Source organism: Lathamus discolor, chromosome 5, assembly GCF_037157495.1.
Source record: "Lathamus discolor isolate bLatDis1 chromosome 5, bLatDis1.hap1, whole genome shotgun sequence".
In the NCBI taxonomy this organism is placed as follows: Eukaryota; Metazoa; Chordata; class Aves; order Psittaciformes; family Psittacidae; genus Lathamus; species Lathamus discolor.
The window spans coordinates 20,979,494-21,004,982 of record NC_088888.1 but is presented as its reverse complement, the minus strand read 5'-3'; the positions used below and the strand labels follow the sequence as shown (position 1 = coordinate 21,004,982).

Genomic DNA, 25,489 nt, shown 5'->3' with positions numbered 1-25,489 from the left:
TACTGGAAATACTGTGAGATTAAACTGATCTTGTGCTTATTCAAACCTTTACAGTTGGCTTAGGGAACAGAGCTTCTCTTTGGATCTGCCAGACTCCATTAGACGAGGAAAACTGCATCCTTCTACTGCAGAAAATCTGAAAGATGCTGCTATCGACTACTTGAAATACAGTTTTTTTTTGAATGAAAATAGAGATTAGAATGGGGAGGAAGTTCTACAAATCTGCCGTCAGTAAAAATCAACTAGCAATTCAATTTCCATCTCAGCCTACCATGCTCCAGTCTCTCTGCAAAAGAAAGCAAGAAACATCAACTTCTCACTCTAGCTAAGTTTTGGCTTGTTGGACCATATGAAATATGAGCTCTGCCTGACCCCTTCTAACACAGTGTTAGTAAAACAAAAACATTTGAGTAGTGGAGGGAAAGAAAACCCAACCCATGCAGCTATTTTGCTTTAAAGGACCTGACAGTTTAGTGCAAACAAAGGGGGAATAAACTACAGAGATATATGCACAGTAAGAGTCAATTGGAAACAGCTGTTGGCAGATACTGTGGCAACCTGAAGGCTAGGGCTGCAGCTCAGGTTTGCACAAACTCTGTTTGTCACTGGTTTTAAATCCTCTCTCAACTGCACATGTGTGCACACTCACATGCACACACGTGTAAGGTGTGCTGTAGCAGCCAGGGCATGGCAGAAGCCAGGGCTGATTTAGCTGGGAGCATCTCACCTTCAGGGTTTAACCTGAAGAAGTGGGGTAATGAAAAAGAACTGCAAAGGGGTTGTAAAACCCTTTCAATTATTGTCTGTAGCAAAGCAGGCCAATTGCTCTCTTTAATAACAGAACCATATGAGCAAAAAGAGCAAAAAAAGGCATCAACGTGGAGGTGCCATTTTCGCTCCCAAAGATTTCTGCTTCCCTAGTTTAAAAGATAAGTTTGGGAGGAATAGCAACCTTGGGCCACGCTGTAATATATTTCTGATACGCTGGGTGTAACACTATCTTACAAACACTAAATGATGTAAGACAGTGATAGCTATGCTGACTGGTGTTCCCCATAGCACAGTGCAATGAAGTTAACAGGGCACAATGTAAATCGGCATGCTTCTTAGGGATAGCAAGCTCATTTCCCAAGTCGCTAACATCCATGTTATGCCTGCTACCAGTAAGACCAGGATATTTCCAGTTGGAGAAATTGGCAATCACAAACCACAGCTTTTCAACTCTGGTTTGAGCCCAGACTAGCAGCTTGAAGTGGACTGCCTTCATGGCATACATAGAGCAAACACAAGCCGTGTTCCCTGAAGTGCAAGTTCATGTCACTTTGCTGGAGCCAGCAGAAGGGAAGGCAAACCACAGAGACTGTCCTTTCTCTCCCACTATTTAGAGAGGATTCCTCTCAGGCAAGAATGGGCCAGACTTGCATGGCAGAAGAGGTGAATGGTGAAAAACATGTACTGCTGCTGCCCACACTGCTTTTGGTTTGAAGATGGAAGATTTTAATAAATATCTAGTGTCATACCAAGTTACGGACCACCTTCCTGAATCCTCCTCAGCCTAGCCACCTGCACACATTATATTACCACCTCTAGGAAATGTCCCATCTGCTCACATGAGTTAGTGTGAACACCTCAGACACAATTTAGCAGGTCTGTCAAACATCATAAAAATCCTGTTGCCCCAGTGCCTCCCCATTTGTCTGCCCCAGCCTGCAGTCAGCTGCCAACACCAGCAAAGGCACGCTGGCAACCGTTGCAGAGAGAGAAACGTAAGCCTTCCCTCACTGGTCTGGACGGTGGGGTTCCTGATGACATGCAGGCTAATGCCACCTAGGTAGCATCATGAGAGCCTCCATGGGTTTCACTAAGCAATGGAAAGAACTTACTCCAGTCCTGGTGGTCTGGCTGCAAGTTTGCTTTTAACTGTTAGCTTGCCAGAGCAGACAAGCAATCACATCCACACGAACTTGCATTTTCTACTGATCTATGACACAGTTGTACTGTTCAGTACTGCCACAGCTTTCCCAGGTTCTGTCTAGAGCCCTGCTGTCCCTCCTCTAGTAGGAAAGGCAGCTCTCTCTGGTCAATCATTGTCTGCACAAATCTGGTATTTAGTGACAGACATCCGGCCTAGTACTCATGCTGGCAGAAAGACATGAAAAGCGTATAGAGTGCCCTGATGTCACAGCATTTGAAGGCATTAGTCATTGCATGAGGATGCAAAGGCAACTCCTGGCTTCCAAAACCTTATTTACAAATACAAGACCTGATTCTTGAACATATCTTCTTACATTTACAACATTTCCCATCAAAAGTCAAAACCGACAAAGATGAACATCACTCTCAGCTCTGTTGTATTCCAGGGAGGTGCTCAGAGCATTAGAAAGAAACATACATGACAAACGACATGGGGGGGCATATTACTTAAGAGTAAAGAGCAAGCACTGCCAAAGAGCTGCTTTCATTTGCCTATGAGTTCTGATATTTTTCTGGTGATGAGTCTTCAGACAAATCTTGATGCTTATCTGTTTAAAGCACAAAATGTGTGTTTGCATATGTTTATTAAGTGAGCTAATACTTGAGAAAGACATGCTTTTATGACACTGCAAGAGAGGTTTCTCTTAAGTTCTGCAGGTATTAGAAAGCTGTTCTAGTTGGGAAATGAAGCATGTCCATTTGTTTAATTCCACCCTCTCTTGCCTCTATGTTGACCATGGCATATCCTATGAGCTAAGGCTTAGCACACTTACTTGGAAAGGAGAATGACACAATTCTGGGCTCTCCTGCCATCAATCACAGAGAGCTCTTTCACTTTTCGTGTAGAGAGGTAAAGGTCTTCAGTTGAACCCATCTCTTTCTGCATATAATTCAAAAGGGAAGGAAAACAATCAGTATTATGTTTCATCCAAGACTTAGTTGAGTGCAATGAACAAAACCCATCCAACCTTGGAAAATCTACCCACATGGTGAGAAAATGAGAGAAGGGCAGAAAACATGTAGGTAGATCCTGTATTATTAGAGAAACAGAAACCATTTATTGCCACCTATGAGATCATCTTTGATAACAAATACTGGATCTGATTCTGACCTACTGGACTCTCTACCAACAGTTACGTTATTATGTTAATGTACAAAACTGGCATAACAAGAAAATTGGTCACATTACAGTAAAGCCTACTCGTGTCATAGCACATATTCTTCAGCAGATGTCTCCTGTAAGGGTTACACAGCATTCTTAAAGGCTGCAGCACAATCAGGAAAAATCCTGCAATCACCTCTTAAGGCTGCCACTGGACCAGTCCAAACCATATTATACGAGAGATACAACAGTAAAGCAAAATGGCATCTATCTTACTAAATATATCTTACTAAATGGTCAATATCTACATCTGAACTAGCTTCTTTTTTTTTTTTTTTTTTTAATACTTTTAATCATACAGAAACCACTCTTTTTCAAAGTTCTCTGCATATCCCCATTGACAAACTCATCAACTGGGGAAAAAAAAAAGGAAAATCCCATCCAAAATGTTTGTCACAGCACACAGAGAGAAACTATTTGCAAATCCTGTCTCCTTGTCCTACTTACACTTCAGAGCAACGAGATTTATTTTATTTCCAGAGATTGGCTTTCTGTAGTTGTTTGAGTATCTTTCAACACCATTCCTTAAAGGGAAGTAGAGGTAATAAAAGGTGTAAATCCTGGATAACAGCACTCTAGTTGCCAACAGAAAAGAGTTCCCTCTGTCCTGGAAACAGGAAACAGGTTTTTATTTTCCCACCTACCTTTTGGTAAAAAATACCTTTTCATGATGCCCATATTGTCATGCCTGGAGATTTTGAGATTTACGAGTATAATCTAGCTCTGAATGCACCTATCAAATTAGCAACGTGACTTCTTTCTTAGGACATAACAGCAAGCATGCTGAGTTAGATCAAAAGGTCCATCTATCCTACTATCCTGTCTGTAAGAGTGGTTAACAGCAGACACCCAGGAAAAGGTATAAGATCATTACAAGCATATTGCGGTGCTTCCCAGAATTCTCTCCCAGGACTCAAGTTTCTACAGCTCAAGGTTTACTTATATCAGCAAGACTAATCCACTCCAAGAGATATTAACACCCAAGTATTTGAGAGTTAAATGTAAATCATAGATTCACACTGCTAATTGCCATTTAAGCTCCCGGTACAATCAGCTATAACATCCCTGTGTTCCTGGATATTCAAAGGATACATACAACCATATCTGAATGTTCTGCAGTGAGCCACCACCAATAATAAGCGTCAGTTATAAGCCGGTACAATGCACCAGCTGAAGAAATGAACATGATAGTTCTGCTGAATGTGTCCAAAGTGTCTAGCTTGACAGAAAAGGCCAAGTACAAGGTCCTCACCTAGACTGGGGCAATCCCAACGACAACTACAGGCCGCACAAATAATGAATTGAGAAAAGCCCTGAGGAGAAAGACTTGGAGGTGTTGGTTGACAAAAAGCTTGACACAACCCAGCAGTATGTGCCTGCAGCCCAGAAACCATGTATCCTTGGCTGCATCAAAAGGACTGTGACCAGCAGGTTAATGCAGGTGATTCTCCCCCTCTACTTCACTCTCATGAGACCCCACCTGGAGTCCTGTGTTCAGCTATGGGACCCCCAACACAAGAGGGACATGGACCTGCTTGAGAAAGTCCAGAGAAGGGCCATGAAGATGCTCAGAGGGCTGGAACACCTCTCCTACGGAGACAGGCTGAGAGAACTGGCCTTATTCAGCCTGGAGAAGAGTCTAGGGAGACCATAGAGCAGCTTCCAGTGCCTAAAAAGGGGCTACAAGAAATCTGGAGAGAGACTTTTTACAAGGGCATTTAGTGACAGGACAAGGGGGAATGGTTTTAAACTGAAAGAGGGGAAGATTTACATTAGATAAAAGGAAGAAATTATTCACTATGAGGGTGGTGAGATACTGGAACAGGTTGCCCAGAGAACTTGTGGCTGCCTCATCACTGGCAGTGTCCAAGGCCAGGTTGAATGAGTCTTGGAGCAACCTGGTCTAGTGGAAGGTGTCCCTGCCCATGGCAGGGGGGTTGGAACTGGGTAAGCTCTAAGGTCCCTTCAAAAGTGTCTCCGAAAAAGGAGAAATTGGGTAGCGGGTAGGTTTATTATTTCTGAGAGTATAACTAACAATAGCAAAAAGCAAACACTCCCAGAATAATCTGACATGTACAAATGTCAAAGTTCTTCTGAGTTACCTCAGTTTATGGGGAGGAAGACAGGGCGAACAGGGAGATAGGCAGCTGCTGAAGGTAAGAAAGACACTTGCTGGTCTGTGCTCTTGGCTTAAAAGCTTCACTGTCCCTCCTCAGTAGTTAATGTTTGCAAACAAGGACACCTGGTAAGTGTTAACCAGCACCCATCTTAAGGCAAAAAAACAAGTTGTTTCAGGGTCTGGCTATTGCTGTGGTGTGGGGATTAAGACGGCTTCCCCTAAAGCCATGTAGCAGGGATTCGTATAATAGTCTCCATGCCATTTCCAACTCCCCAACCCATAAGGTTCAACACAAATTAATAACTTGAACTATTCAGACATGGCCCATTCCTTGATCATAAGGAGTGGGCTAGTCTCATCTAAAAATACATACTCTTCAACTCGTATTGGAGAGAGAGATATTTATAGATACTTGGAATTGTGTGTAAGCAAAAGCAGATGAAGCCTCGGGTATTACCAGAGCCAGATTCCAAGCTTAGCTGAAGGAAAACAGATTGCATATGGACTATCTGCATTTTCTTAGACATAGAAAAAGAGTAGCCAGGGGGCAGTAGTGACTAGCTTAAGTGAGATAGGCCAGGCGTACAAAGCAAGAATAGTTGGAGCTCTTGTCAACCTGACAGACATACCTAAGCTGTATCCCATTGTTCTTTACCAATTTTCTATCTGGGATAGCATTATGTTATGTGCTTCAAAGAGTATTTCAGATTTGAGACTTTAATTGCAAAATAAAAAATCAACTAAAATTTCAGTGCTGGAATGACTAGATATGTGGAATGTGTTCAAAATTTTGCTGCCCTCTTTCAAATACAGTTTACTTTTGGTCAGCTGCAGAACTTGTGGTCTGGTACCATGGCAGCACCTTAGGTTATAGTAATCATCAATACTTCAGGGAACTATTTCTACCCTACTGGTGCACCTATTCATGGTGCGTGTTGCCATTATGAAAGCAGATAAAAAGTAAAGTAGTGAGATAAAAGGTAAAGAAAGTAAATGTCCCAGGGCCAGGTATTAACTATATCCTGTGAGTAGGTTTTCCAAATAGAGTTCTCTGAGCACTCACGGTGAGGACTACTTCCTTCTTAAGCCACCAGAGACACTTGTGACAACATTTGAACAACTCTCTTCTGAGAGCTCTTCCCAAAAGTGTTGCCAAGAGTTTTACGTAGAGGTAGGCAGTTTGAAGAGACGTAGGCGGTCTGATATTTCTACCTCATTTAAACATCATTTCAGCCTTTTGCTGAACTTTCTGAAGGTTTCAGCAGTCTGAAATGAAGCAGGTTTTCCTGCAGTCTAAGCCTTCTGCTCCTCAGCTGACACAAATCCTTCTACCCAACCAAAGACCGGGTTTACAGAAAGAAAGATTTTCTTTATCAGAAAGTCTGTGGCTAGTAAATACATCTGGAGACTTCAATACTGTGCAAAGCAGATGGACCACAGATGGGAACAGTGGGAGTGAAGGCTCCTTGAGACCCCCTTTTGTTCTCCACTAAAGAGACTCTTACTTTGGTTAAGAGTCCACATTCACATTAGACTTTGTCCCTGGTCTTTGCCCTCTGGATCACCAAAAAGGGAACTACAGACACCTGCATTAACCATAGTAAGGTTATAGTGAAAGAATAGGAACTACTTCCTATCTCAAAACTAACACAACTAAAGGAATTTTTTGTACCACCTTCTCCACCCAGAAAGGAGAAGTGCAAGAGCATATGAAAGAGTAGCATGAGATGAGTTATGACCCCATAATGGCATGGTGCAGGACTTCCCCTTCCCACACCCTGCAAGATCAGGAAGCACACAATGATACTCACCTGCTTACAGGAGGAGGGGTTAGTTAGCAGGTCCTATGCAGGCAGCAGCCACAGATAAAGAAGGAAACATGCCAAAATTAGTCACATAGAAAGATATCCAGTTTAACAAGGCAGCTGAATTTAGACACACACTAAGAGAATAAAATGCTTAGCAAGTAATACTGGCCCAGGTGGTTCAAAGGTATTTCAGCATTTCTTTGCATATTTTATATCAGCAGATGCTGGGGAACTAAGAGTTCTAGGTCTTTTCTGAAAAGAATAAATTCAGTCTCCAAACATTAATCTCTTAGGTCTTTAAAGATTTACTAGTATAATGCTTAAATACCTTTACAAAACTAGGCTGGAGCCTTACTGAAAGAACTGCCAAGGTTAAAACTTGAGGGTCAGTTCTCCTCTCCTGATGCACATGTATAGTTTGCCACTGTTAGTAATGACTTATTTCAATAACATATTATATCCTTTAACAACTTATATCCAAGTATTTTGAAAGCACTTTGTAACCAAAAGCAGCCTTACAGCACTATTGGGTGACAGACACCAACTGTTCCACATCATATTCCATACTCCAGGAAAACATCAGATATACTGAATCAAAAGGTCAATATTATACAGTAAGATTGAAGCAAGCTCAAAAGACAAATGTAAGAATTCCTGGTCCAGGATTCTGTACACTGGACAATTCTGCTTTCCCTCATAACCACTAAAAATGATACACTGGGCTTGAGAGAGGAGAAGAGACTCTTTGTCATTAACAAAATGAAGAAGAAAGAAAAGCTGTTTAATGTAAATTAAACTGGAAAAAATTATGAAGATCATGTTATTCGCAGCAAAGAAAGAAATGTCTTTATCTGTACTCATTCAATGTTGCAAGTGCAAAAGATCAGGGCTTTGCACTGACATTTTTCTTTACAGATATTTAGATGAAGCATAAAATTCACGAACCCAGGGTAAACACATACGTGGCCAGAATGGAGTTTTTTCCAAAAACAAAAAAGGAGAAAAGATAAAGTGTGAACCAACTGCAGATGTTCTGATTAATTTTGATTCAAAAGCAATTTTGGTGGACTGGCCTTTAAAAAGTAAAAATAAAGAAAATTGATAAGGGCTTGTTGACTGGAATCCTCTTCACATGGAGTGAGTATGGATGAAAAAGAAATTATCATGTAAAGTAATAATAATGGAATACTGAAGCGGGGGAGAGAAGGCATACACGTGACAAAACCCAGCAAAAAATCCAAACCAACAAAATCCTTAACAGAAGCTCGAAGGGCAGCAATGTACCTAACTACACAAAAATACAAATAGCTTACATAAGCGATACTCTAGTGTCTGGAGCCACTGTCATAAAATGTGTTTAATGATGATGGAAGAGAACTGTTCTGAGACACATGGAGGTCACTCTGAGATGATGGCTCCATTCCAGTGGGTAGGGGTAAGAGACAAGTTAGTTTACAGTTGAATAGGCCAGGCTGCTTTCCAGTGATTGGTAATGCTGCCATAAATATTCCAACTGAGAGTCGGCCGACAAGGACAGCTTTGGCTTTGGATTTTGGAGCCCAAAGGAAGCAAAGCTTCTAGTGAGGAAGCTGCATTGTTTTCATCTGAAACATTGGAATGGCAACTTGATGCTGCAGCGGCTACTCACATGCACAGATGACAGTCTGGCTACTTGAAAGACAACTGACACCACCATAGTTAAGCTAAGCTGTTGGCACAGGGTCTAAATCCATCCTTGTAACAGCACTGAAGTTTCATGTACCTTTCTTCCCTCTGAGAACTAAGTTCTGTTTCAGGAAGAAAGAGGGACCCACTGAAATGTCAGCAGCTATTTGTAGGAGCAGAATGAGAAATTAAATCTCTCATGCAATGGGCAACATCATATTCTTCACAGATCAAGTTGGGATGCTTATCTATGTGGCTGTGAGCTAGTAAATCCAAAGAGTTATTAATTATGCTTATTGGATTAAATAGAAAAATGAGAGAGAGAAGGGAACAGATGAAAAGCCCAGTGACAAGATGTTTGTTAATTTTAAGGTACTGAATAAGTTAACAAAGTAGCTATCATCACAGTAATACTTAATCATAAAGGCTGCTTATAGCAATCACGTCTGTGTCTTTTCCTAAAACTTCAGAGCAATGACCCAATTCTGCAGATTATGAAAGACTGAATTCTCCAAACATATTCCAAAAGCAAGGAAAGCTGGGGGAGTTCAGACTGTGAAAGTACAATCCCTCTCCTGCTAAATCTCATTCAATGGAGACAGATTGAAGGTGACTTGTTTTCCAAGAAAAAGAGGAGGGGGAAAAAGACATTCTAATAAATGTCTGCTTTTAAATATGCTGTTTGTTATAATCTGTAATTCAGACAGTTTCTGTCACTTAGCCAGCAGGGTCAGTTGGCTGTTTAAATAAAAATAGACAAAGCCAAAGACAGCTAATTCAGTCACCTCGCTCAGTACTTGGGCAGCTACAGATTTTTTTCTCTGGATGAATGAAAGAAATAGAAAGATAGGTATCAGGCATGAATGTAAAACTCAGGAGCTTTTGGAAGCTAGGGGCTGCTAATATCAAATAGATTATTACCTGTTGGGAGCTGTTGTCTCTGAGAGCTGTCCATTAGCATGAAGTATGTTGATAACAGGTTATACTCTGCCTTATATGTCCTCCCCAGTTCTTTTGTGAATTTTTTGAACAGTGGCACAGCAGCAAATGATGCAGCCTGACTGAAGGTGGACAAGGACCCAGACCACTGTCATTTGTTCTTTCCTCCTCTAGAAATTCATGGAAGACAAGTTGTGCACAAGTTCACCCCTACCTGGTGTCTCTGATACGCGGAGAACATCTTTTCAAAATCTTCTAGATCCAGCACCTTGAATGCTTTTAAATCATCAATCTCATTCCAGATTGTGCCATGGATCCTCTCCTGAAGGAAAAGGTCATATTTTAATGAGACAGCAAAAGCTTTTACCTAAGAACATCCAATCCCATTTGGAAAGCTCATTCTCTCCTGCTCTTTGGCCATATTCCTATGTAATACTGCTGTAATTTTAGAGGGCACATTTTAAGTGTCAAAGGAGAAAAAAAATAGTGGTGTCTTTTTTTTTTTTTAAACATACTCAGTATTTTGTATTTTTCATCACAGCAAGCCTCTGATGAAAGGGCACATTTCAAGACTAGCAGACCACATCTCATGCAATATCCATGATCCCACAGTACATTCCCTTTCAAGAGAGACTATCTGTCTATGACAGTCATTGTGGTCATGCTGACAGAAGTGTTATCATTATGAGAAAGAAGCTTAGGAAGGACACTGATGCATGACAAACCCCAGACACATCTTCCTTTCTACAAATTTTGCCAGGTTCTGTTGTAAAGCCCAAAGGGTGTGTGGTTTTCATCCTGCCTGCCTGTGAAGGTAGTTTAAGATTTTATTTTATTTTACTTTTAAGGCCCTGAGACTTTGAAGTCTAATTATTTCCTATTACATGATCTTCCCTGTCTACATGAGTTCTTTGCTGACTCCCATAGACACAAACTATATCTAGATCTCTGAAAGAGCATTATCCACACTAACTGGAAATGTTCACAGCCCAGGTGATATGTTATCCTGAACGCCAGGGAATTCTAGCATGGAGGGAGACAGACAGTCCTTCAACTTTGCTGTCCACCAACCCTGGACCAAATAAGCTCTTGCAGTACATGAATTAGCTAATCAGCAGTCATCCTAAACTAGGAGAAGGCCTTAGGATGTCCTGCTGACATTCTCAGGACAGATGTCCTTGCTGACAAAGAGGACACAAAGATTGAACTACCTTCTCCTCCCTACTGACTGTTAAGGTGCATGTTGTGTGGGACAAGCTTTGGGCAATTACTGATTTAGAAAAGTTGCCCTTCAGACTTGACAACACTCTCTTTCAGTTCATGTAGTTAATGAAGTGTACATTTATTGTACTTTATTAACTGGAAAAATAAGGAAGGTATTGATTAAAAGGAAATGGACAGAAAGGATTGTAAAAAGACCTAAGCGAACCTCAGGAGATGAAAAGCCAGCAAAACACTGATGCAGAGAAAGCCAGGAACAGCAAGCAATAGCAATGAAATCCTGACACAGGCTCCAGCTCTGGAGTACCTGACCTGTACCTACACAGCAAAGTGTGTTAACACTTAATTACCAGAACTAATTAGGAACAGGCTTTACTTCCTATTCACAGTCATCAAAGGAATCAGGGAAATGTGCTAAGCCACAGAACTCAAGGAGTAAGGAAAAAAACTGATGAGAGGATGAAATGAGGGGGAAATAGAAGTGTGAAGTGTTCTGGAGGAAATTCCTGGCAGGGAATTTCCACTGTGGCGGAAAACCAACACCCTCCCTCCAGAGGCAGCCCGAGTGCCTGAGGGGAAAGATGGGTGTCTGCAGTCCTGCAGTGCCATGCGCAGTGAGAGCGTACACTAGATGGGAACAGCACCTATCCCTGAACAGTCTCACCAGTATCATTGCATTGTTCCTTGCAATAAGTGTGGATTTTCTTTCCACAGCAGGAAAAACATCATGACCCTGTGACTGTAATATGATGAACGAGCTTGGGAGGCTCGTCTCAGCCAAAGGAATAGGAGACAAAGTTAATTTTCATTTTATCCTAACCCTGGGCTCTACTGCCAATCTTAGCCAGAAACATCCAGGCAGAGTGTTCATTCACATTCAGTTTCCAGGCTGGCTTTATAAACCCTTAATTATAAATCCTGAGGGATGTATTTGAACAGCAGAGGCTCACTGTTTCAGATTGTCCCATCAAACACTGAAATGGAAGAATATTTCTTGACAGGAGCCAGTGGACATGACTTCAGGAGCAATCCTTAGAGTCATCATCAGGCTAGAGGCCTGAGGATGCCAAAAACTACATGCTGTGTTTGGCAGAAGGCTGGATGTGACTTAGGAAACAGCTACTCATGAGAGTCTTGCCCATTTACCTGTCCAGCTACAAATCCCTCATGGGAGTGAAGTTTCCTCACAAATGGCAAAACCAGTGAAAACGTGCTACATAATGGGTTAGTCTGAATGAATTGCAGAGGTGCCAGAACAGGCAGTTTCGAGATTTACAACAGGATTGCAGAGAGTAATTCTCATCCATATTTTACCAGAGAAAGAACCCAAGGAAATGAAAATTATTCTCAATTCAGATTCATTTTATCAACCCAGGTTGAATGTGGCCCTTTACAGGATGGTTTATATGCTACTTGTAGAGAAAGACAAATTCCAAAGCAGCACCTATTGCAGTGGTGTGCACAAACAGAACTTCAACCCAAGCAAACCAATTTGAGTGCTTAAACCCCAAATGGGGTAATCCAAAGAACAAACAAGGGAGGCAGAGATATAAACAACCTTTGTTATACAAAACACTTACAATGGAGCTGTCCTTTCTATTTCTACCTAAGATCTGCCCTTTAAAACTTTCATGCTGCTGCCAGACAACTCCCTATACTGAGCTCTTGCTACTCCGTTATGGATTAACTGGCTGATAGTTCCTTGTCATCAGCCAGGGAGACTGAACATTTTAAGAGAAACAGACTTGCATAATGTGGTTGCTATGATAAAAGATCCCCTCAGAATCGCAAAAAATATTTATGGTCCCTAACTAATAATTTAAAAATAAAGCAAATGATTTATTTTTTCTTTCATTTTTTCTGTCTCCTAATGAAAAAAAAAAAAGATAAAAAAGTTATTTATTCATTCTACAAGTCTTCCAAGATCTGTAGTTCCTCTGCTTTGCGAACTCTTGGCTACCTTTGGGAAGCAAATCCTATGAACTACATTTCCCAGTGTCCTATAGCAAAATGGTAGTACGTACTAGGTAAGGAAACATTCTCTTATTATCAGATCAAGTATTGACAAGGCATTTGCTCAATCAGGCTGAGCTGCTAAACTCAACTGAGGTTTTTGGTATGTTACATTTAATAACTTGGCTCACTGTAGCTGCTGCAATTTTGTCATTTCATAGAATCATAGAATCATAGAATAGTTAGGTTGGAAAGGACCTTAAGATCATCTAGTTCCAACACCCTGCCATGGGCAGGGACACCTCTCACTAAACCATGTCACCCAAAACTCCATCCAGCCTGGCCTTGAACATCACCAGGGATCACCTCTGTGGAAGCCCAATTTGCTGAGACCTACCAAGATTAGAGAATGACAGTGTTTCATGGAGCTACAAATCACATCAAGCTGTCCTCTGCTATATCTAACAGATGATTTTATTTATCCTGAAAGATAAACGGCGATACTCTGCAAGCCACTAAAGTTCATCATGCCCCAGTAACCTCACAGCATGAGTGAAAACTTACTGTACTTTAGGAAAGCCTATTGTTTGTCCTGCAGACACAGATAAACCACAGAAACTATGAGCGTTCTGTGAATACCGGAGCAGGCACCCCTGCTTATTAGTAGGTTATATTTCTACAATATTAACCATCAAAAAATGAAGCATCTTAAAAATTTTAGTAATTCCAGTATGAATGTGAAAAAGGGATATGAGCAGAGAGTGCTTTTCAAATTTCTCTCTTGATATCAGATCCTCTCCTCGCTGTAAGAAAAGTCCACTTGGAGCAAAAATTGTATTTCTGGCATGTTTGTTAATTGAGACAGCTCTTTCATCCCACTGTAGGACAAGGCACACAAAAGGTGTTATGAGTAGCTTCACACTCAGATTTTGCAGAAATTTTTCCATTCATTTTGCATCTCTGGCAGCAGTTTTTCATCACTGTTTGCCATGATACTCTGGCTGCTTTTAAGAAGAAAGTTCCAGAAATCAGAATCCTCAATAACATTACAGAAATATAGTTGGGTTTGGTTTTTTTTTTTTGTTTTGTTTTTTTTAAGTAGTTTCAAAATGAACATTTTCCGTTTATGTGATTGTTGGAGTTTTTTTTGTTCTAGTGATGTTTTGTTTTGTGGTTTTTGTTTATTTGGTTTGGTCTGTTTCTTAATCCTATGTAGTATGTGGAACAAGTACCTTTCTTTTGAAGCAATTTCAGCCATATCTATTTAGGGCTGGCTAAAGAAAGCCCCTTTCAGACCACTGACTAGACATTAGCAGCCTGACTTGTAATGGGAAGCTGCTCTTCTAGCCATGAGATAACAAGCAGTGCAGTTGAAGGTTGACTTGATTTACTCTGATGGCTCCAAATCAATATGTTTATATTTATTAAAGAGATAATTATTAAAACTCATTATTAAATATTAATACTTACACTTCCAGTGTGCTTGAAACGAGTCCATCATTTGGATTAACTGTGTCTAATCCCTGTTTGACCTTGGGTGTTGTGTAAAATGCAGAGTGAGAGAGCAAACTCCACTTGCTCTGCAGAAACAAAGGAAGGAATCTTTCCAGGACATTGCAGTGGTTACACTGCAATATCTTTTTTCTTAAAAAACAGAGAACCTTGGCACCAGCACTACTGAAGTGCTGCATGAATGGAATTCACAGATGATGCTACAACATTGTATGAATGGAGCTGTGATGTGGAAGGGCTTCATCAGAACTCAGCCCATCCATGCATCTAAATGGCTTTGCAACTGATCATCAGCTCACATCAAGGCTAGTACAAAAATCTTTAATTCTCAAAGGAAATTAGCAGGTTATTGGAGCTTCCTTGTTAGAAGAATGAATACTTTCCAGTAAAACCTTTTTTCATGGTGCCCATGGGAACTGTGGACAATCTGTTACTGTCAACTGCCAAGAGTTTGAATATATTTGGTCGTTTTCCTAACACCCAGCAGCTCAGCCCTTTCCCTCCAAAGACAGTATTAACATTGGGAAAAAAAGGTGTCATATGAATTGCCCTGGAGAACAGCCTTGACTCTGTTACTGAGAAAGTATATTGCAGACAAATCTCTCTTGGCCAGCTCTGTTCATCACAGTCAGCCTCTGTTGGCTTTCTCTCACTCTCTTGAGGCAGGCTGCATGGACAGAAAGAGATTTGCTCTCATATGGGCTGCCTCAGTCCTGGCATCATCTTCGCTTACTGGAAGAAACCTCAGGAGAGAGAATCCCAGCCAGTGTGCTTGTTGTGAGCATTCATTTATTCATTCAAGTATGGCTACTTTGACAGTTCAGGCGAACACCATGGAAGTGCCACAAAGGTAACGAAAGGCAAGATGAGGCCATCTGACCTACTTGTGACATTGCATTCAGAGGATTCATAGCCATGTGAACAGAAAGTGCCTGTTACTGAAGCAGGAATCTAGGATAACTGATGAAGATGGCCAAAAGGTATCTCCTCCTCCAGCAGCCAGTGGAATTAAATAACTCCGTAACAAAGTGCAACCCAAATAACAAGGCAAGCCATTTATGTCTACAACACAATCTCTGCAGTTTTGCAGAGACCTTACCAGGTCAAAACACTGGCAAACACTCAAAAATGAAGCCCCACCCTCTTATGCCCTCTTTTCCACCTAGTTTGCCTTCCTCAAAATAGCATATTTTACCCACCTCACCACCCAGGTCTTCAATTTTATTAGCACAGCTGCCTTCGCTCCTAACCAGAGGGCAGGATAAGCCTACAGTTACTGTACACTAAGCAGAAACACCTGTGGCTCTCTCTTTTACATACACATTCATATATATACATATATTAGTTATTATTTCTTTTCTTCAGAGCACTAAGTCCCATGTTCTGCAAAGGAAAATAAATCCTCATCCTTACATTCTCTGCCACACCCCCTATGTGTCCTTGACAGAGAAGCACAGACAGTGCAGCAAATATTTCACTTTATTTTAAAGAAAAGGAGAGAGGGGGAGAGAGAATTCTTGCAGTATTCCAGAGGTCCCTGGACACTCATTCCAAATGCCGGAGTACGGCCCTGGGTGAGTTTCAGTCTAAAAGAGAACCTGGCTTTCTAGGAAGCCATCCAAACTCAACACAGACACTTTTTTCCTTTCTAAATCAGTTAAAAAAAAAAAAAAAAAGACACCTAAAGAGAAAGGGGGGGGGGGGCAGGGCATGGAGAAGTGAGAGAGCGTGAAGGAAGAGAAAGAAGTGGAGGGAAAGGAGAGGCAACCAAGGTAGCAGAAAAAGAATGCAACAGGAAGAAACCAACTTCTCCATTTTTATTGCCTATTTGGAGTTTTATCACCAAGAGACAGAGTTGTAACCACGCAAGAAGAGCAGCTTCCCCTGTGGCCATGAAAAAATGGCTACCTTTCTCTCCCTGGTGACAGATCCCACAAGGCGAGTTGTTTCTTGAGCTGGTTCTCACCATGCTTTGTCCACACTAGCTCTGTCCATCCTTTTCCCTGACACACAAGTGAAGGCAGCTCTGGCACACCAGTCCTGGAGATGTCTAGCTCTGGCTTACGTATTCAGTTCCACTACAGCTTTGCCTAACCGATAGCATGCCCAGATCAACTGCAGCTCAGCCTAACTGGAACCTTGGTCATCACAGGATATGTGCTGCACTGGGGACTCCCTCAAGACAGTTACTGTCTCCTACTGACCTCAGTCCACAGAAAGTCACAATATCCCTTGCTTCTGTCACGTTGCACTTCATGGCATTAATGAACACTGAGTTATACTTAGGAAATTAATTGCTGCAATGTCTTACCTCACTCAGCTTAGCCCAGTTGAATGACTTCAGTGGGTGCGAAGGCTGTGGGACAGATTTCTTCTTCAGGCTGCTGCCACTGTTGCTGAAGGTGGTTGCTGAAGGGGGTGGAATCCCCATGCTGAAGAAAGGTGGTGCTCCCGGTGGAGGAGGAGGTCCTCCTGGAGGTGGTGGTGGAGCAGGAGGAGGGGGACAGCTAGAGAAAGGCAGAGGAGGTGGCAGCGGTGGCAGATTCTCAGACATGTGAGAAGAGGACAAAGCTAATGGGCCACCTGGAGGGGGTGGAGGTGGGGATGGGAAGGAAATGCTGCTCCCTTGCTGGAAAACAAAAAACACATAGAAAAAGAAAGCAAACCATTTAAAAGGCACAGTAACTCCATGTTGCCAGCTGATGTGATTTTGTTATGAGACTTGAAATATTTGATGTTTTCTTTAAAGCCTCCTGCACTCAAAGTCAGGCAATAAAGGGAGGAATCTCAGCTTTCGTTTAAGAGAAAGTTTCAAGCCCTTGAAGTTATGGAGAAGAGCTTGAAAAAAGGGACCATAAATGGCTCAGAACAACATAAAGCTATCAAAAGCCAGAGAGTATTATTATCTCCTTACATATGAATAAAAAGAAAAGTTCGGTCTTATGAACTTTTGAACTCCTGGGTATTAAACTTCAGGGTTTGAAATATGGAATGCCTGTCATTAGGCCCCACTAATACAAAGTGGGAGAAGGGAAGAGGGAATGAATCTGCTTTCTGCAGTGTCTAATTTCTCAGGGCTGTGTTCTGGCACGTTGAGGCTCAGGCACACTGCAGGGATGGAAGTAGCACCAAGCAGGAGGAAGCAGCTGCAAATGTCACTTCTGCAGGGCTCCAAGGCAGTACAGATGCTCTTGAAACATGACAATCTTCACTGAATTCTTCACTAAATTTACTTTTGTATCTGTGAGGTTTCTCTCTATTGCACTGAAATAAAAATCAGAGCCATCCCACTCAACAGTAAAAATTATGGCTGAAGGAGGACACTTGTGCCTCAATAGCTTCTGCTAGGAAGGTGGCTGAGGAGAATGAACAGAACAGCCCATGCATTATCCATTCTATACCACCACCTCAGGGATTTCAGTCTCAGGTAAAAGTCGAGCAGCTTCTAAGTACTCATCTTCAGAGCTGGCTAGACAGACTCTCTCTGTACTGATCATAGAAAATATTTAACTCATAATGTGCCTTTGTTTGTCATTCATTAGTTAGCAGGCTTTAAACAAGGATGGGAAGAGTCCCAGTCTCATACCGAGAACTCATTAAGTTGAGCCACCAGGTCATTCATCTGGTCCCGGGTCTGGCGCAGCTCAAATGATTCCTTCTGCAGCTTGTCCTTCATTTTGTTCAGTGTCTTCATCATTTCATCTTTCTCCTGGGTCTTTGTCTCACATTCCCGCTCCTTCTTCTCTAACCTGCTCATCAGCTCGGCATGATCTAGGAGGAACAGGCAAGTGGGGATGATGAAGTAGAGCACATGAACAGTCCCCAGAGAGATGCAGGTTATGCTGAAAAAAAGCTGACAAATCTGTCAGTTCAACTGAGGATGCACGAGAGTGAGAAAAAGAAAAGAGTCTGTCTTGACAGTGATCTTCAGTGATCAAAATAGAAATGCCCAAGTTTCACCTGGAGTGTAAAATCACTTTATTTGTGGATTGAGGGAAGCTCAAAACACATAAACTGATCACTATGAGACAAAACTATTGGAGGAAATATAGCAGGGTTTGTCCACAAAAGGAAAAGTTATGTCCAGCTCTGCTGCTCTGTGATGGAATTGGCATCAGTCTTCCCTCCTCTTTGGCCTCCCCAAGCACAGAGGATGCACTCACCTTTCCGAAACTTCTCTGCCTGGTCCCTCCACTGCTTGACTTCATTTTCATTCACCAGCCTGAAAGATTACATCAGATAATTTAATCTTGTTCTGAGCTACCCAGGCCAAAAGGCAAGTGGCTACTCTATACAGTGACCAGCAAAAGGCAACCTGGTGAATTTATATATTTATACAGGATCATAAAGGTGGTCAGTCTGGTTCGAGATCCTGATCCTTACTGTAGCCAACAGCTAATATAAATGTGATGGTTTGCTGCTCCAAGTGCTAAAAAGGGATAAACAAATGCCTGGGGAAAAAATCCTGATACATTCCTGTGTTTAGGTAAGGCCCTCAAAATGCCAAGTCTACTTATCTTGAAAGAGAAGTCATCACTAAAATAATTATAGCTGCTGCGGGTTACAAATTACCCCACCCTTAATACAAGACCAAATGGCCATCTTTTTTCTGCTTTCTGTGGCTCTATTTTTCCTTTCTTATAAGGAGAGAGGATGCATATCTATTGGGTAATATATCACTAATATCTTGAGATATGAGCATTTCACATTACTATTTCCTATTACTGACAGAAAATATGCAGGGCATGCTGGAGATTGATTAGATATGCAGAATGAGGAGTAGCCATAAAAGTAGAAAGGGAAGATCAGGCACGAGGTCTACAGTGAAGTCTGATATCCAGATAGACAGAAACAAATCAACACCAGTGTACTTTTCCATTACAAGAAATCAGTTTTGATTTTGGCTCCTGCCTCTAACAGGAGGGACTGTAAGAATTTTAGTATAGGAGAATTTAGTTTCATATGTGGCTTATGTTCTATAAAATGCTCTTTTCAGTGGATAATACAGAAGGTTAATGGGTCAGGAATTACCTGCAAAGGCATATGGATGGAATAAAGAGTCCAAACGTTTGGCTAAAAAAGGACTGAAAACAAGGAAGTTGAAATAAGAGCCAGCTCATGCAGCTAGACTTCTCAAATGATGCATCCTATAGGAAAAAATAATGGCAATGCCCTTAGCCAAGTCTGTGGGTAAGAGCACACAGACATTTCATGAAGAGGTAAAAGGTTTTGTGTGCTCGGTGGAGGCTGCTTTCCTCTATTTGAAATCTTTCTAAACCATGTGCTCACTAGTGAGGAATGAGATCTAAATAGAGATTACCACTTACTTTTTTTTTTTTTTTTTGTGAATATCAATGAGAGCTTTCATCAACATTCTGAATACAAAAAGGCACATGAGGAAGCCTTGTTATAAAATCATGGGTATTTCTTCTGCTCTTCTAACCAGCTTAGTATTTAATAAAAATTAGAAGTCACTAGAAAATACTATCTAGTTAAGATGTCATTCAAAGGCAACTACAATGCTAGCAAGACAATGAGGAGCTATAAGTTGAAATAAGAAGCTCCTCAGATATTATATTTCCTAAGCACCTGCATATTTATCATATACCTGCAAAACAGAAATAAACAATAATAATGCAGCTTACATTTTAATGATATTTTTGACATTGAAGTTTTCCAATGGAGCTATGTCTGGATCATCCCCCCGCTCATCCTGAAGAACAATTTGTTGGAGTATTCTGTCCAATAGCTGCCATTGCTGGAAGTTTCCTCCATTCCTCTTATCTAAATGGAAAGAGACCAACCCATGAGAACTTTCATTTCTATGCCAAAGTGCACACACCTGCCAACAGACTGGCATTCCTTCCTTTCCACCTTCCATCTCAATCCTGTATCTAGTAAGTGTTAGAACACAAAGCCAAACCCCATACTGTTGCTAGCAGATTATTTACAAACCCCTAGCATACTTGAACAACACATAAGAGGCATAGGCAACTCCACACCTGATTTGCACATTCAGGCTGTGCAGCCATTTTGACAGATTAACTCAAACTTGTACTTTAAACATCTGCAGAAGAGACTCCTTTGTGATAGCTGTTACTCAGTATTTTCTGAGGCTTGATGTTGGGGGTTTTTTTGGTACCAAGGTAACACTGGGGCTGAGCACTGTAAAAATAGTCAGATATTCTATCGCATGCTTGGTTATCTGAAGGTGAGTGAAACTCAAATGGCATGAGGAATTTATACAAACATGACCAAAAAGTACAGAAAGAAAGCAGAGATTGAACCAAAGGGACTGATCCCATGGAGCCAGAGAAACAAAATTCATCTAAGCTCCCTGAGTTGCACAACCTAGACCTTTAGATTCTTTAAAACAGTCTGACTGCTCAAGTACAGCTGTAATAAAGATCAGCACCTGATACCTAACAGGACCAAGGCAGGCAGTTATTTAGTAATCTCAGTATGCCTTTGCTCAGCTGCTACGCTCTGGAAGCATAACTGAATTATTTTATTACAGTTAACAAGAAGATTCCTATCACTTCTTTTGAAAACAAATACCAATTTTTTTTTTCAGTTAGAGTTCAGGAGCCCTCCACTGATGCACTGCCATGAGGCAGAAGCCTGAAGACTTACTGTGGAATTTCCCAGTGACAGAACAGCTTTCAGTACTGCATTGTTTCACCAGAAAAATTCCTCACTGCATTTTGTTAATATTCAAAATGGTATCTATTTCTGGGAATTCCCTGCTTCACAGCACAAGGGCTCTTTCTTTTTTAAAACTTCTAATTTAAAATCATTACAAGCTCTGTCAGTGACTAACTGGAATGTCTCAGGTACTTAATTTTATTTACAAGTGCAGAGAGGTCAAGCTGCTACTTTAAGTATTGGTACAAAAATCTGCTGGATGGAGTCAGTGTAAGATACCATGGCCCTTTGCCACTGCCAAGTTCTCAGTGAAAGACGGGCAATGTGTGTTCTGGTATCTCTGATCCTGTACCTACACCAAAGCTTTACCAAGTTCTTGCTCTGGAAAACTATTATGTACTCACATGGCATCTGCAAACAGTGCTGGAGGATGGATAACAAATAGGGATAGGCATCTGTGTGCTTCAGTCTTTTCTTGATCAACTCAAACATCTGAGAGGCACTTTTTGTATCAATGTGGATCTGAAGTAAGAGAAGGTAGTGAAAGAATAAGAGAAAAACCATGCATAGTGAAAGCCTGACTGTAAAAGATCTGATCAACACAGACACAGGCAAATTTCCAGCAACTGGACCTCTGTAGAGTCTCCTGCAATGTCCAGCTACAAGTTCTAGTGAGGAGCAGGCATATGGGTCTTTGAGACCATCATTGACATCACCACTCCAGGATGGAAAAGGTCCCCAAAGTAAAGGGTTAGAAAGGTAGGAAGTAGGTAAAGCCACCAAGAACTGTTCTGCAGCAAGCAAAACATTTGGGTCCTAGAAAGTGGTGACACAAATAGTAAAAGCTGAGCAGGAAAGGGCTAGTTGCTCTGTACAGTGTACGGCCAGAACTGGTCATGAAAGAAAAGGAATCTAACTATTCTAGACCCTACAGCCTTTTATTGCTGCTAGAGGTTGTGGAAACCACCCTTGTTCTAGTCTCGTGCTTAAAATCCACCCAATACTGATCCTCTCCCCAGGCTGAGGTGATAGTCTTCAGGAGAGTTTCCTGTAATCTTGGAAAGAGTATCAGAGAAGAGCTCAAGCTTCACCCATAGTCCTGTAAAGGGGATGTCTGAATTTAGAATGCACCTGGATCATCAGGACTGAGAACATGAGAGCAGGGTTGAGAACCTCTGCATTCCTGAGCCTTCAGCCAAACAAAAGAAAGAAGTCTTTGTCAAAGATACTTGGCAGAAGCCCTGTCTGTGATCATTGTTTTCATTATTCACACATCACAAACCCACTACTTGTTAAATGAGAAACAGTTAAAACAAAAGCACCAGCCACTCTCAGTACAAAAGTCAATCACTGTTTTCAGGGAACACAAAGGGAAGTTGTGCTAAGCATCCAAAGTGGAAGTTCAGTTTTGGCAAGTTCAGGTACTCCAGAGAAAAACTTACCAGGTCAAACCGCTTGGCAAGTTCCAGGTCATCTTCATTTCTGACCATCTCAAAGAAATCTAAGTGCCTAAAAAAAGACAGAAAAACAAACCAAACAAAACCTGCCAATGTTCGTAGCACAATTCAAACTGAAACTAAGCACGTCACTACAGAAGAAGCGAGACCACATTTCCAGTTAGAACACCTGGAAATTGGCAAGCACTTCTCACATGAAGTGCTGACGTAGGTATGCAAGGCAACTCAGGGGGGTTAGCAACAAGCCAAAAGGAATGGCTGGTGGAGTTATACATGCTCTTTAACCCTTGTGCTAGGTTACTGTGTTGAGGTAAGGCTGCTGAAAGTAAACCTAGAAAAGGAAAGGGATATTCTATATGTGGTGAATGCTGTGCCTGCAGTGACAATACATTCCTAAAAGTCCATGCCATACTTGTTCACCAAATATTAGACCACTAACAAGTTGTTTCTTTCACACAGTGGAGCAGAGATGCATTCAATGGATTAGTTAAACAGCAGCACTCATAACTGTCTACATTTGTATATTGATGAGCACAGCAGCATGCCTCTGTGGAATTTGGGGTCCTGGTGAAAGACCATAGCAACAGGATTTCTCTTACACCGAGAGTAGAGCACAAAAGATGATGTGGAGAAAGACTGTGGCACATCCCCCTGTATACAGACTTGGCATATAAACTGTGTAATCCAGGCATTTGGAATAGTCTCAGACCATTGTTATCATTCTCATGACTCACTTGTAAAATCCAAAAGTGCCCCTAAGCCCCTCCTGGTTACAGACTGAAGGAACACAGATTGCCTATAGGACAGATTGTCTTCTTGGTTATTATGTTGTAAATCAAAAGTAACATAGAATCATAGAATAGTTAGGGTTGGAAAGGACCTTAAGATCATCTAGTTCCAACTCCCCTGCCATGGACAGGGACACCTCACACTAAACCATCTCACCCAAGGCTCTGTCATGGCCTTGAACACTGCCAGGGATGGAGCACTCACAGCTTCCCTGGGCAACCCATTCAAGTGCCTCACCACCCTAACAGGAAAGAACTTCTTCCTTATATCCAATCTAAACTTTCCCTGTTTAAGTTTGAACCCGTTACTCCCTGTCCTGTCACTACAGCCCCTAATGAAGAGTCCCTCCCCAGCATCCCTATAGGCCCCCTTCAGATACTGGAAGGCTGCTATGAGGTCTCCACGCAGCCTTCTCTTCTCCAGGATGAACAGCCCCAACTTTCTCAGCCTGTCTTCATATGGGAGGTGCTCCAGTCCCCTGATCATCCTTGTGGCCCTCCTCTGGACTTGTTCCAGCAGTTCCATGTCCTTGTTACGTTGAGGACACAAGATCTGCACACAATACTCCAGGTGAGGTCTCACAAGAGCAGAGCAGAGGGGCAGGATCACCTCCTTCGACCTGCTGGTCACACTCCTTTTGATGCAGCCCAGGATATGGTTGGCTTTCCGGGCTGCGAGCACACACAGCTGGCTCATGTTAAGTTTCTCATCGACCAACACCCCCAAGTCCTTCTCTGCAGGGCTGCTCTGAATCTTTTCTTTGCCCAACCTGTAGCTGTGCCTGGGATTGCTCCAACCCAGGTGTTACGTTTTGTGCAATTGCAGGGTTGTTTGAACATGCTCCTTACTTTTTTCTCTTGTCACCTTGGCATCTCTACCCCTTTACCCACCTTCTCTTGTAGTTGTGCTAGTGATGCTGTTAGGGAGGTTGTGATACAGCTAGATCACAAAAAAGACTGAGCTTAAAGAAAAAACTTGGAAACTCAGAACCTGCGCTTTTACCACACACACTCAGTCTCAGTGAAGTCAGTTAACTACTGACTTCCCTTCCTCCTGCCAGAACTGGCTTTTGTTACAATTTTGCTACATGGGAAACTCCCCCCCCCCCCCCCCAAAAAAAAAACAACAAAGAAATAAAACCAACAAACAAAACCAACTTTTTTTTTTTTTTTTTTTTTCCCCATTCTGATTACCATCCCACCTTTGAAGAAAAGCAATTCAGGAACTCCTTGCCACAGCCACTGCTAATTCAGTATGGATGTTTCCTACTTCATCAGCTGATTTTAAGGACAAATCTCCTTTTTGTCTTTAAAGGAAGTCAGATTTAGGAAGTGACAGAGATAGCTTTATGCTTAAATCTGAAATCCAAATGGAGGAGAGTTTCTAAGAACTCTTTCTGTTGGTCAATAACTGTTCTCAGAAAACATGTCTTACCTGTCCAGTGTGGCATTCTCATGTCCCCTTAGCTTGTCAATGACAGGTTGAATACCCAGCATTAGAAACTCATATCGTAGGTGTAATCGGAACTCCAAATTATCCTTAAGAAGTGGGGGAAAACAAGTTACTGGATTTCAAAAGCTTTTAATTAATCACATTATACAAAAGAAAAACTACTTAAAACCTCAGTTCTTCTCTATTGAATATCTTCTATCCTGACACCAAATTCACAGAGTAACTAATTCCAGTAAAAATAACTAATGCCTTTACATCCATTTCATTTAAAAATACAGTCTTTGCTTATTTACAGTGAGTTCTGCATACCCAGTCAGAACAGCACACCCCATGCTGTTCCATAGAGAACAGAAGTTATTAGCATTTGTCCTGCTAGTCCATTAGAGGTCTACCTGCTGCTTACAGATGAAAAGTACTGCATTCTTTCTCCTAGCTTTTATGTTTATTTGTCAGAAAATCACCACATACTCTAGCAAAATTTGAACTTATTCAGCAGGATGTTACAGGACAGACAAGCACAAACAGTGCCAGACAGAGCTCTTATGGGCTTGTTTATCTGTTGTGGCTTAACCAAAAAAAGAAAAGCCAGGGTAACACAAATAACAATTTTAATGAAACAGTATCAGTTTAAACTATCCTCCAGACTCAACAGAAAGTCTTGTTAATGAAAGAAAAAACAACAAACTATCTGTTCTGAAATTTCTCCCTTTGACATTTTTAAATCTAAATGTTTTGAATATGGTTTTGAAACAAAACAAGATTTCAAAACATTTCTGAGGATAAACCAAAATAT

The 25,489-nt window shown here is 41.5% G+C and overlaps 1 protein-coding gene across 4 annotated transcripts in view; it reads right to left on the bottom strand.

Moving 5' to 3' along the window:
• DAAM2 (dishevelled associated activator of morphogenesis 2) overlaps nucleotides 1-25,489 on the bottom strand; it is a 199,882-nt gene that overhangs the window by 32,800 nt on the left and 141,593 nt on the right. For 3 of the 4 annotated variants that reach the window (XM_065680033.1, XM_065680032.1, XM_065680031.1), the window contains 10 exons: nucleotides 24,679-24,782; nucleotides 22,441-22,507; nucleotides 21,403-21,520; nucleotides 19,999-20,137; nucleotides 18,517-18,575; nucleotides 17,940-18,124; nucleotides 16,665-16,982; nucleotides 9,882-9,989; nucleotides 7,067-7,099; nucleotides 2,748-2,854 (listed from right to left, as the gene is read on the bottom strand). In XM_065680033.1, coding sequence (XP_065536105.1) covers nucleotides 2,748-2,854; nucleotides 7,067-7,099; nucleotides 9,882-9,989; nucleotides 16,665-16,982; nucleotides 17,940-18,124; nucleotides 18,517-18,575; nucleotides 19,999-20,137; nucleotides 21,403-21,520; nucleotides 22,441-22,507; nucleotides 24,679-24,782 — 1,238 coding nt within the window. The remainder of the gene's footprint in view (nucleotides 1-2,747; nucleotides 2,855-7,066; nucleotides 7,100-9,881; nucleotides 9,990-16,664; nucleotides 16,983-17,939; nucleotides 18,125-18,516; nucleotides 18,576-19,998; nucleotides 20,138-21,402; nucleotides 21,521-22,440; nucleotides 22,508-24,678; nucleotides 24,783-25,489) is intronic. The other variant, XM_065680034.1, reaches the window with a different exon arrangement.